Here is a 13,594-nt window from a genome sequence, read left to right as displayed (position 1 = left end):
GTGATAGGGTCAGGATTAGATTCAGATAGCCCCTACCTACCAAACTCGCTGGTCATTATGCATATTACCAATAAATTTAACAAAAAGTTCATAAGATTGACAAAAATATTCTAACAATTGAAACTATGATGTATGAATCCTAAAATGTTGAAAAATGACACGTGTTAAAAACACTATCAGAGTAAACGTTGAGCGTGATCTTTGGTGTTCTGATGCAACTATGACGTAAAATGAGTAAGTTGTCATGAATGCAATCTTTATTTTCTAACAGTACAAAAATAGTATATCGTAGTCGATAGGTTATTGACCCTTCATTGAAAAATATAATAACTAACCGCTACACGTCACACTAGTTGATATAGATTGATGAGTATTCATTATAAATTATATTTTTCGCACTTTCTGATTGACTAAAATAGTATCACGTGATTTCCGATATGACCGGCAGTGCAAAAAAGTGGTAAACTGGGTGATTTTCAAAATATATTTAACTATGAATTACTTCCCTTTTGTATGTTCAACAGTATCAAATATCTTGCAATTGAAACATGACAAGCAACAATAGCTTTGTTTGTTGTTTTTATTAAATCATCGTAAGAACTGGTGTATTTAATTATGTTTGATTGTGTGGTGTATAAAAGATGTAATTAATTATTTACAAATTCTTAACAAATCAGTCCCTATCATTACATGTACAAGTGATACTAGTATTTATTGCACGATTATTAAGAAATATCAAAACAGTCATTATGTAATAAAGTTATTATGGCCTTTTGATTTCGGTTAATACATGATTTTATCAACCTGAAAAAATGTCAAGCACATTTATAATAACAATAGTAATTAGATGGCTATAAATAAATAGAGACACGTTATCACTGATGGGATATACATGTATAATAAAGTCAAACTGTGGCATGTCAATCTCCCTCCCCCCCCCCCCCCCCCCCCCCCCCTCCCCAGTTCTAACGAATGTTCAATGAATGAGTAGGAAAAATGACATTAACACTTAATTATACTTAGACTTCCGATCTACAACATAATGTCAACAATAAAAATAGATTATTATTTACCCTGTATGTAAAAAGTAAACAGATAATGTATATAAGAGAAACAGAACGATAACAAAAATAACCAGGTGCTTGGATTGACCGATATCCACCAGACCCACACATCCAGTATTGATGGACCAGTCCAGTCAAGCACCTGTGAAATGCTTTATATCTTGATATAGTCCCATAGTCCTCATGGATACTTTAGTGTACTGTCTACTTTCTGTTCTAGCACTACAGTGTTAGACGGAGCACACCGGCGTTAAAACATCCCAAACACCATTAGAAATGTGATCTCTTGTTCCACACAAAGTGTGTCTGGCTGAAGGTCCAGTGAAAAAGAAAATGTTGTTGAAGAACGTATAAATATCGTGTATTAATCAATGTTCAAAAAATACATTCTAAGGTGAAATGCAATGGACATCAAGACTCCCATTACCCACTATTCTCCTATATCACACCCCTCCCCCATACACCCCTCCCCCATACACCCCTCCCCCATACACACCTCCCCCATACACACCTCCCCCATACACACCTCCCCCATACACACCTCCCCTTGTTGCGTCTCACAAAGCACGTCAATCTGTTGTTTATGGGTCTCTCTTGAATTATTAAAACATGATGCTGTTTTCTTCTCGCTGAATGTCCTTGTAGCCATTGTAGTCGATCCATGGTAAACGATACTATAAACATATTTTTGTTATAGTTTGATATTTTATCGAACTGGGCCAATTTTAGGACTCAAACGACGACGATGGTAGTGACGACAGAGCTCTGGTTTTATGCTGGATTATGGCGCGGAGTAATGTTACTTACGTGGAATGCTTGATGTTGCATGTTGTGGAATTGTAAATTAGTGTCGATAAGTTTAGTTCCCTTATCACCATTTCCCCCAAGACTGTTATTATTGTTCCCAGTATTTAAGACAATGCCCGATTTAGGGTCAAGTGGTGTTATTGTAATTTGCTGACTTTCGACTGGGTTGCGTCGAGACGAACTGTTACTTGTATGCGAAGCTTGATGTGGTATTTCTAAAAAACTAAAGCTGTTGGAATCTTCAAATATAAGATCACTCCTGGTGCCATCATTCTTTGTTCTTTTGTCAGAATCATTGTTCTGTGTAAGTACTTCCAAATCCGGCTTGGAGCCAACTAGACTGGTGTGGTTCTGGCTGTGTCTTGGCAAACTGTTGCTCGGGTGAGCTGCCTGATGGAAACGGAGGTTGGCTTGCCTATTCGTAACTGAATGTTGCTGTGAGTCATTAGATTTACCTTCGGTACCATCAAGCATACCCTGCTTAGAGCCAGGTTGTCTTGTCAGACTGTTGCTTGGATGAGCTGCCTGATGGATTTGCACTGGCAGACTGTTGCTTGGATGAGCTGCCTGATGGATTTGTATTGGCAGACTGTTGCTTGGATGAGCTGCCTGATGGATTTGTATTGGCAGACTGTTGCTTGGGTGAGCTGCCTGGTGTCTTTGTAAAAGACGCGGTGTATCTTTCAAGCCGATAGATTTGCTTGCGCCCCCATCAAGCATTATCTTCATATCATCAACATTATTTTTGATGGGCATAGCTTGCCTAGAGCCCGGAGGTGTCGAAGTTTTCTGACTGTGTCGAGGTGAATGGTTAGTACTTGAGTGTGATGAATGGTGTGCCGAAGATGGACGCTTGTCGTGCGAGAATCCATGTTGATTAGAGTCGGTATGTGTACTATCCAGATGGCCACCATGTCTGCCCAGGTCTAGCTTAGAGCCAGCGGGCATGTGTAGGCTTTGTCGAGGCTTTATCGAGTTGTTTCGCGATGTTAAGTGAGGCTGGTGTTTGCTCTGTACTGCAGGAAGGCCCTCCGTTTCCTGAGCTGTCTTTGGAAACAAGTCTTTTCCCCACTTTCCCTGTGTGGAAATTCCACTTGAATACATTGCCACATCCCTCGTTTGTTTTCTTTGTGTGCCACCTATGCTTGATTTGGATGACTGTACTGGATGAGAATTTACAGATCGAAGGGCACCTGTCTGTTTCCTTCCCATGTCAACATACTTTGCCTCCAGACCGCCATCCTTAAGCGGGACAGTTTTGCTGGCAGAACCTGCTCTGTGGTTCCCGTAGCGAGATTTCGCACCTTGGCTGGGTATGTACGACGTTCGTCTCCCCTGAATCGAATCCATGGGGATTTTATATGTTTCGGAAGCCTTCTTCAGCTTGGGATCCGTCTTGAAAAAGGTATCGTTTCCCAAATTAGTTCGTTTGGAATTTCCACCTGTTGGCTGGGAATTCTCCCTGCTGTGGTTTCTGGATCCGCCTCCATGGCTTGTGTGGGACGACTGGTGTGGTAACACGGGACTCATATCACTGATATCTATTTGTCGATGTGAACCGACATGTCTCCTTCCGGTACCACCATACATTTTGTACCTCTCAACGCCATTATGCCCGGTCATTTTGGCCCTTTATTTCTCGTACTCAATCACCCTCCTCGCCTTTCAAACAGCCTTCCTTTGTGATATTGCCTGAAAAATGTAATGATGTAAATATCGATAATTAAGTTAAATAATGTTGTCATTTTTTATATAAAGTCTACTATGTGTGTGTACTGATTTCTCCTTGCTAAAATTTCTCCTGAATAGAAGTAATTATTTACACTCTATACATTATTTTTCCAACAAACGAAGTTTACATCCAACATGACCAGTACTTTAATACATATCACAACCAGTGTATGATTTGAGCGTGACGTTTCGGCAACTACTCTGTCACCTTCAACAGACATTAATGACAGTAATATCACAACCAGTGTATGATTTGAGCGTGACGTTTCGGCAACTACTCTGTCACCTTCAACAGACATTAATGACAGTAATATCACAACCAGTGTATGATTTGAGCGTGACGTTTCGGCAACTACTCTGTCACCTTCAACAGACATTAATGACAGTAATATCACAACCAGTGTATGATTTGATTATGATATACCAACCTTTATTTACATTTTTAAATGATGGTGCTAAGGAAACACACAATATGCTTACATGCACCGACAAATTGTAGAAAAGAGATGGTGGAAAATGTTGAAATGATCATACAAACCGCGGATTAAGGTCAATGAGAAACACGGTTAAATCTCCAGCCTACTACTTTATAGCCACTTATTTTACTGACCTAAACGGTCGTATCTTAAACTCCTGGAATTCAACAATGGACACTACTGACATCCATATCCGCCTTTAACTTTAACTCGAGATTTCGAGAGCTGTAGGTTCGTGAAGACTGCGAGGAAGGTTTATGAAGGCTTATGTTTATGAAAGGGGTTTAAAAAGAATGCGGAAGAATTTCGACCGACATCATGATCATATTTGGAAATGTTCCGTTTCCCTGTAGGTTATGAATTATGCAAGTGCCTTCGTAGCCCCGAGTTTCCTCTGGCCTGACACCATAGCTAGTGTCGGGCCAGAGCGCACTACATGAAAACGTGGAATTCTCCGACACCGTTTGGTGTCACTTGGTGCCTTCGTTGTCACTACCGTAGTTCACATTTTGGCGTTTCTTGGACTTGACATCAATCCAGAGTCATTGTCGTAACAGATGACGCGTAGTGTTTCATCAGGAACCCCAGAGTTTGAATTCACAAAACCATTCTCATACTCTAATTAATGGAAATCTGTGCTCAACCCCACTTCATATAGAAACTCACTTAAATCTTGAAATAGCGATTAAAAAGAGAGAGAAAAAAACATTGAAACTAACTTCTCACTTTTAGTCTTTCCGAAGACAAGACTTTCTACAAAATTTGCAGTTCCTTTTTGATGCATTTTTAATCCATTTCGTTTTAACAAGGAAACCTTCATTTTCGGTTTCATCAATCAAAACAGTATCAATAGTACGGTAGATAATGTCATATCTTAAATTATATAACAATATATTTATAAAACGAGATGTTTACAAATATCTTGTCAGATACATATTATACTCAGAGATATATTGCTGTTAAAATAATAAAAGTGAATCACTTGTTTGTATTGAAAATAAATACTGAGTGAAAAAATGGGAAATCTTATTAATATTGCTTAAACCCAAATATGGACATATATAACTTCCGAATTTTCATATAACTTCCGACACATCTATATAGCGTCTGTTTCTCAACCCCCCCCCCCCCCCATCGTCTTACTTCCATCATTCTATACTCTGGGACATAATTTAGATTTAGCTGAAGTTTAACTTTACATAACATAATTAATTATACCAGGAAATAATCGAGAGGTAAAAATGTGTGATAGTTACGATGTGTATGTACCATGTATTTGCATTGTTATAAATTTGGGGGGAAATTAAAAGCTTTGAAAAAAAATCAATGAAGAAAAAAAACCGAATATCATATCACATTTCAGGCTTTCGGAATTTCCTTCAATCATTATTTTATTAAATTTAATTATCAATACAGATATCCGGTTAATCACAAACAGCATTCTGAGCACAATCAGGATTGTTATGGTTAATACTGTCCCGGGTCTTATCTCCTTTGATTGATTCGTGTGAGCTCCTCGTGTTTAGTCCTCGTTCTATCGATTATGAGTTAGGGTTATGGGTTGTTTACACGGGCGCGACGAATTACCCAAATCTACCCAAATCTACCCAAATCCACCCAAATCTACCCAAATCTACCCAAATCTACCCAAATCCACCCAAATCTACCCAAATCTACCCAAATCCACCCAAATCTACCTTAATCTACTATGTAAATCAAACAAAATCATACTTACAGCTGATAATTTGGGAACGTGAACTTGTTAAATCAATTTTTAGTGCATCATTGTCGCGTAAAGCACCATGAATCGATATAATGTACACAAACACTCTAACTTCAGTAGCGGTTATCTCCCCTTATGCATATAATGTCAAGGAACAACAAAGACCTGGTTAATTTAAAGACAATTTATTACGTAGAATATTGATTATATAACAAGCAATTCGTGAAGTCGATGTATAAAAATAGTAGATTTCTACGAAATAATTCTTAGACAAAAGTCTTCTATAATTCTAAGCAAAGCCTACATGTAAATATAAACGTCTGTTGAATGTTAAAAAATGTTAAAATCCAATTGTTACATACACATATAATTTTTTACCAACATTCATAAAATTACTATGTATTTAATCGGTACATTTCAATAATTTTTATGAACAATACAGTCGTATCCAATGTGACATCTCATAAACATCTTGGTGTATACTTGTCCTCTAGTTTTGACTTGGTTGACCACATTGAAACTTTCATACGTTTAGGTACACTGAGGAAACTGAAATATGTTCTTGATAGAAACTCTCTACAGACTCTATATATATCTTTCATTAGAATAAGCTGATATTGTTTTGGATGCACTACCACAATAGCTTATATACGTATAAAAAGTAAATCTCATAATCTATTCCACATATATAAAAACCATGTTAGATACAAATACAATGCATATATATATATATAAAAAAAACATACACGCTCTAAAATGTACAAATATAATACTGTCATTGACAGTAGACATATTTCAGTTCTCACTTTAAGCAAAGTGCACCTGACGAGGTGACGAGTCTGAAATTGACTACTTATTTGTATTTACCACTAAAATGAAAAAAATGCAAAATTTATAAATAATTAAAATGTCAATGTCAAGTCAGTATACTGAACTAGCCCATGAAGAAAATGATACAAATACAATGCATATATATATATATAAAAACATACACGCTCTAAAATGTACAAATACAATACTGTCATTGACAGTAGACATATTTCAGTTCTCACTTTACGCAAAGTGCACCTGACGAGGTGACGAGTCTGAAATTGACTACTTATTTGTATTTACCACTAAAATGAAAAAAATGCAAAATTTATAAGTAATTAAAATGTCAATGTCAAGTCAGTATACTGAACTAGCCCATGAAGAAAATGGTCTGGTTTCAACAATTTTTCTATGTCCTGGTTTTTGATGATTTCACGCGTTTGCGTTGACATGGCTTTTTGCCGCAAGATTGTTTTGGCCTCGGACACTGAAACTCAACATTTGAGGCCATAACAAAGCTGCTGATTTGGGAACGTTTCTTGCTTGCCAAAAATTTATGGAAATGAATTGACTTTTCTTCAGATGTTTTATCTTGCCAAATATGTGGGGCGACGTGAAAAGATTTTGTTTGATGTGTGAGCCTAAAATTGCCTGTACCGTGCAGAGCACGCCTGAGATCCAGCATTTGCATCTCTGAAACCAGTGCCATTTTCTCCACGAGCTCGGGCAGTTTCTGTACTTTCCAGTCAACAACCTGTTTCAGTCTGTTATTTATGGATTCTGCATTGTTGTTAGTCCAAAGATGGGAGATTTTTTTGTTTTGAATAGGCTCTATAACATATTTTTTCAGTTTCGTTTCAAGAAATTTCTCCCAGTACGCTTTAAATTTCGAATTCTGATCTAAATACGGGACCAAATCATCCAATCTGGATTCATATTGCGCATCATTGTTGCTGAAAACAATTCCGTTTTCGCCAAAGATGATGTCGTTGATGTTACTTCTTGCTTTAAAGGGGGTTCCTGCTTTTTCAAGGTATCTTCTTAAATTATCCTGAATGTGTTTGGTGCAGAGCAAAAAGGTTGCGTCGTGAAAGATGTCATGCAGTGCGTTTGTCATTGCTTTCTCTTCGTCGGTACCTATCGTCAGTTTTTGTTTTCCTACCTTACCCCTAATATGATTAAAAAAAGTCCTATAAGTCTCTTCCTCTCCATCCCAATGAAAATAAAGCGGTCCTAACATGATTGGCTTTTCGTTTGTCGTACGATGTTCTACCCCTTGATGTTTGTATGTAAGTGGCGTCACAAAACACTTCCCCAGATTAAACGTCCTATCAATGCCAACTATACTACCCCCCTCACCTACACAGTTTGCCAGGAAGTCTGTCAGTTGTTCGTCAGTGTATACAATGACGTTTGGCAGGATGTGCTGATCAGGCCCAAAATCTAATTTCCTAACGCAAGGGTCTGTTTTTAATTTGTTGAGCAAAGTTAATACCTCGTCAGCTATGTTGTTGTTGCCTAAAGTCTTGGTAGGTTGTTGCTTTTTCTTTTCTTGATAGATTTTATCTCTAACCTGTCTTGCCGATTTAGGTCCCTCTATGCTGTTATCTTTTGCTAAATTGTAACATATTTCAACCCCACTTTTTTGGGCCTGAACAGCACATTTTGCCAAAACTTCTGGGTCCGTCCTTATGTATGGGTCTGCGTCTATTCGTTTCGTATTCCCATGTGGTTGATTTCCCATTGACTTTCTGTCCCCACAATATTCTACTAGGGCCCTACTTTTTAAATGTGCCAAATCGTCTGGTGCGTCTGTAACTGTCGTCACTCGTCGCTTATAGTCAGGGTCCCCTTTCAATGTGGTATAATACCTATGTAATGTGATCGATCTCTCTGGCTGTGGTGCACAGGGTTCAAAACAAATGGCACCTTTAACCTGTTTCCTAGTGCAAAACACACCATCGCGTTTGTAAACAGTGCTCATGACATTTTCGGTTGTTAACAAGAAATGAGAGTTGGTCGTTGTGCCTTTGTCAGAACCCCATACACCACAGTCATCGGGGAATTCTGCACGTCTCTTGTCATTGTTTCTACTATTATTCAATACTAGAAAAACGTCATTCTTTGGACCTAAAGGAACTCGTTCGGTTAGGCTATCTGTTTTGCATAATATTTCTAAAGCGTCTTGGTTTGACATAAATTTAATATAGCATATATAAGTATGCATCCATGTTTGAAAAGAAGACATGAATTACAAAACAACCGCATTTCCATTTGTTTTCAACTTTAGCAGAAGCTTACATTTGCCGCTCAACTAAAATCATAATCAATTTTTACAAGAAAATTGATAGTCAAACATATATACTTGCTGTTTGTGCAAGAGGTTTACATTACTATCTCTTACTGAATTTTTTTTTTTAATTTTATTGATTGAATATATAAGATTAGTCAGCAATCAAAAGTTTGAATATTTAAAATAAAGATTAATTTTCATGTCGATATAAATGCATTAGATAAATGATATTTGTTGGTCGCTTCAATTAAATAAATAATGGAACTCATTTGCTATTTCGTTCTGGTTGTAACATACTACCTATTCTATTTCCTCTTGTGATGTTGTTCAATCTTACAAGTTCAGAATATACAATTGGTGTTGGCAAAGGGGATTGGACAACAGGCTCAGCCTTTATTAGTCTTTTCCTATAGATTTCCAGTTTAATGAACATATGAGTATTACAAAATTAGTATCAAGTAGGAAAATATTAGAAGTTAATAATTGATATACATGTATATAAACAAAGAAAACACATTCTCACTCACTCTCATACTACTACGTACTCATGATGTATTTTCCATTGATATAACTTTCATATAAATATTAAATGAGTATATAGACATAATAATATTACATTACTTATAATTTTGAAAGCGTTAACGTTTTTAGATAAGAACTAATAAGAGTCTATATATATCAGCTGGCAGTAGGTTATAAACTGTTATGATGTGATGTCAAATATTAAAGTAAAGTGGACATTGGAAGAAGAAATGAATTTCGTTTTTAATATTAACATCCATATACAGGAACAGTCATCAACCAAATTATCCATACATTTATCGTAATTTGAATAATTTAAATCACTAGCTTTGTTTCGTAATTGACAATTTATAAACCTTAAAGCTTCTAGTTGAACAGATTCAAGTAAATCAGAATCGTTTTTGTACAGTTATCCCAAACTTTATCTGAGTATTCTAATATTGGTCTAATGTTTGCTATATATATTGTTTTGAGAGTATATTAAATTGCTAAGTTTGTATACTGTATGTAGAATTGTATTACGGAGAGGACATTGATAAGTTTTATGTATTACGGAGAGGACATTGATAAGTTATATGTAGAATTGTATTACGGAGAGGACATTGATCAGTTACATGTATAGTTGTATTACGGAGAGGACATTGATAAGTTATATGTATTACGGAGAGGACATTGATAAGTTATATATAATTGTATTACGGAGAGGACATTGATCAGTTATATGTATAGTTGTATTACGGAGAGGACATTAAAAAGTTGTGAATTTGAATTTGCGCCCAGTCCTGTTGGGTATTGTTAGCAAAAAAAATCTTTTAAATTCAATATTTATCTATTGTTTTAAATTCGAAATAAATCTATTCTCAATTGTTCTTTTCTTTATCAGAAACTAATATCATTTGATATAATACACTTTACAAAATCAAAAAATGCAATTGTACGTTCACGAATTACGGAATAATAATTAAAAATCCTTAAAAAACTGATAAACGTGGGCGGGACACCTACATAATGTCTTGGGCTACGCAGACGCACCGCGATTGGTGTAATTGCAGTTCAAGCCACGCCCATCTAATTAGAGGGCGGAGCTTCGTAAGATCATAGACCAGTATATATCAGAAGCCCCTATTTACCGCTGTATCCATTGCTAGTTAATAATTCAACATGACATCACTTCTTTTCGGCAGCAGCTACATCGAGCGATTGAGACGATACTGCAACAACGACATAGAGACACCAGGAGGTACACACTTCTTCGGGAAAGGAGGTCTACGAAGCGATAGAATGGACAGCGCATTACTCCAGAGAGCATTAGAATGCAATGTCGACACGGCATTCATCCACATCGGAGGAAATGAAATAGCGGCAGATTCATCCCCCAAAGAGATCTTCAACAACATAGCTCAATTAATTGACCAGTTCATCGCGTCTGGCATACGAAATGTATACATTGCAGAAATTCTGACGAGGGAGCCCAGCGCCAAGAAATGTCCAGGCCTCACAAAGATGTCATTTGACCGGCAACGAAAAAGAATAAACCAACTTCTACAGAAGAAATATGGTAACAACTTCGTCACATTAAAAGACATAAAATACCCACAAGATTACCACACGGATAAAGTCCATCTCGCCACCACAGATACTCCAAACACCAATACGGGAATGAAGAAGTACGCATCTAGAATAAGAAGATTACTGGCCAGCTGCTGAAGACACCAAACGGCCCTTTTCAGGGCCATCCAAAACGGTCCTTTTCAGGACCAACACAAACGGCCCTTATTAGGGCCAACAATATTTTTAAAAAAGTGCCAAGCACGCCTCGAATTTACGCAAAATCTAGTGATATTTATTTTTACAACAAAACCTTTAACCAATTATTGAAAATTCCATTTGATTTCCTTTAGAAAAAAAATTATAGATTATTTTGAAGAACTAGATTTGAATATGATGATCATCGTACAGGTCAAGCATATACTTTATATGAGATATTGTATTGAACTGTTCTAGTATATCTGTTTCCAATGAATAAGCCATATAGCCTCCCAGTAAAATGTGAACTAACATATATTCTGACAATTAATGCAAAAATGAAATAAATTAAATATCAGAAATAGATACGATTGCACACATAAACAATTTTTTTCCAATATTCTTGGTTAGGAAACAATTTTTTTCCAATATTCTTGGTTAGGAAACAATTTTTTCAAATATTCTTGGTTAGGAAATGTACCATCATCTAGTGACAGTTTTAAGAATACAAATAATTGATACTTTTTAACATATCTGGTATATAACCATTTTGAACACATTCATTTGTTTCATACAAAAAACATCTTAAAATAAAAATGTTACTGGTTAAATTACTTCTTTTCATTCTACACAACCTACCTAGAAACAATAGTTTTTTTTATATCTATGTATGCTTCAATAGATGTCCATCCAAGTACGGAGGTCAAGATCTATAGGTTCAATAGTATTTAGTAAAGTTCTTAAAAGGGAGGTAACCCCTACTTAATTTTGATTCTTAAACCAATCGACAAAGACCGTACGTAATAATTATTAAAAAATGTCAAAAACATCGTTTTGATACGTTATTGATGTAATATATATTGATTTGTGTGGAATATAATGGTAGATTTGGGTAGATTTGGGTGGATTTGGGTAGATTTGGGTGGATTTGGGTAGATTTGGGTAGATTTGGGTAATTCGTCGTGCCGGTTTACACGTCGATAATCTCCGACTGTCAGCTGACTTATCAATGGCGACGTTTTGTGTAACAGAAGAAGCCAGTCAGTCAGATATATTTGTGACAATGTTACGTTCGGAACACCTGTACTGGTCCTGTTCTTACCAGTCATTCATTGATTCCGTGTATTTTGTAACCGACTGAATACTACGACAATCGATCTAGTTACAGTCATTGTTTGAACCTCTATATAAGATACTAAAGATAGGTACGTTCAAAGGCCCCTACTTCATTGTATAGGGTGTCGATGTGTATTATATCACGAAGCAAGCTACGTTCCGTTTACATACGGTGTATACTGCATACTTGCCTCGACTGATAAAAAGACATCGGTGTCAATAATTCAATAAAATTCAAACCTACAATTTAATACTCGAGATCCAAGATACTGCTAATCATTTACACAAATATTTTTTGTTTTACTTAGAAAATGATATTATAACCTTTCAATTACCCGGCAAAATCATTCTTGGTATAATGTGCGTTTGATAGTAGTAGGGGTCTAACATGCTAGTATACTTCCTAGATCATGTGTTTACCTTGACAACGGGACATGTACGTTCCGTTTCCAAATCACACACAATCTAAAATGTGTTAAGGTGTATTATAATTCATATTAAACCTATTACTACGTATCTCAGAAAAACACAGGCTACATACCTTTCCTACAGAATCATTATCTTCTGTTTGCCAACACCAGGAACTTGTCGATGGTCACACATCGATACACATGGGGTCTGTCACCAATAATGACGGGAAAACCCAAGTCAGGCCTTTCTATAATTATTGCTTGCACGCAATACGTGTGTTGGAATCATATCACACATCTCTACATATCGGGAGAAAACGGTCATATGATTTGAGTTTATATGCTGTGCACACAAAGCCTATATATAGTTACTTGTATATTATTGACCTCGGGTACTCGATATTTATAAATGGACCAGGCCCTACTTCGTGGCAAGGACAGCAGGCAGAAAAGGGCAGAATAATTGGAAGACTTGTTGGTCATTTCTATTAATAGTGACACAGCACCGATAATGTGTGAGAATGTTTCTTTGTTCTCGTTTTATCTTTTGCGAGTCGATGTTAAAACTAACGGGAGAAATAATACAAGGGAAGTAACTCTAACAAAAAGTAGTGGTATTTTTGGCTACTAGGATCCTGGGATAATGTCGTTTGCAAAAAGAAAAGACCTTGGCCCATTTCAGAGGTCACATAGGTTTAATCTGTTAAAACATTATGATAATTTTTTATTTTTTGATAATTGGTTGGTAAACTACTGAAAGATTGCCTTACAAAGTTTGCAAAGAGAAAATTCAATTCTTCTCAAAAAACAAGAAGCTCAGAATCCTATCTGGCTTGTTTGTTCCTGGGAAGACGCTTAAAAAGTTTGAAAATAGAAATTACCTCAACCTGTTTTCA

The 13,594-nt window shown here is 36.4% G+C and overlaps 1 protein-coding gene across 1 annotated transcript; it reads right to left on the bottom strand.

Moving 5' to 3' along the window:
• Window positions 1-963: 963 nt before the first annotated feature.
• On the bottom strand, window positions 964-13,035 carry LOC117323907. Its single transcript, XM_033879432.1, has 3 exons — window positions 12,830-13,035; window positions 1,591-3,563; window positions 964-1,515 (listed from the first exon to the last, which is right to left on the bottom strand). Exon 2 carries the CDS (start codon window positions 3,492-3,494, stop codon window positions 1,836-1,838), a length of 1,659 nt encoding a protein of 552 aa, XP_033735323.1. The 5' UTR covers window positions 3,495-3,563; window positions 12,830-13,035; the 3' UTR covers window positions 964-1,515; window positions 1,591-1,835.
• Window positions 13,036-13,594: the final 559 nt, after the last annotated feature.

The sequence above is a fragment of the Pecten maximus genome, chromosome 3 (genome assembly GCF_902652985.1).
Source record: "Pecten maximus chromosome 3, xPecMax1.1, whole genome shotgun sequence".
In the NCBI taxonomy this organism is placed as follows: domain Eukaryota; kingdom Metazoa; phylum Mollusca; class Bivalvia; order Pectinida; family Pectinidae; genus Pecten; species Pecten maximus.
This window is presented reverse-complemented; position numbering and strand designations above follow the sequence as displayed.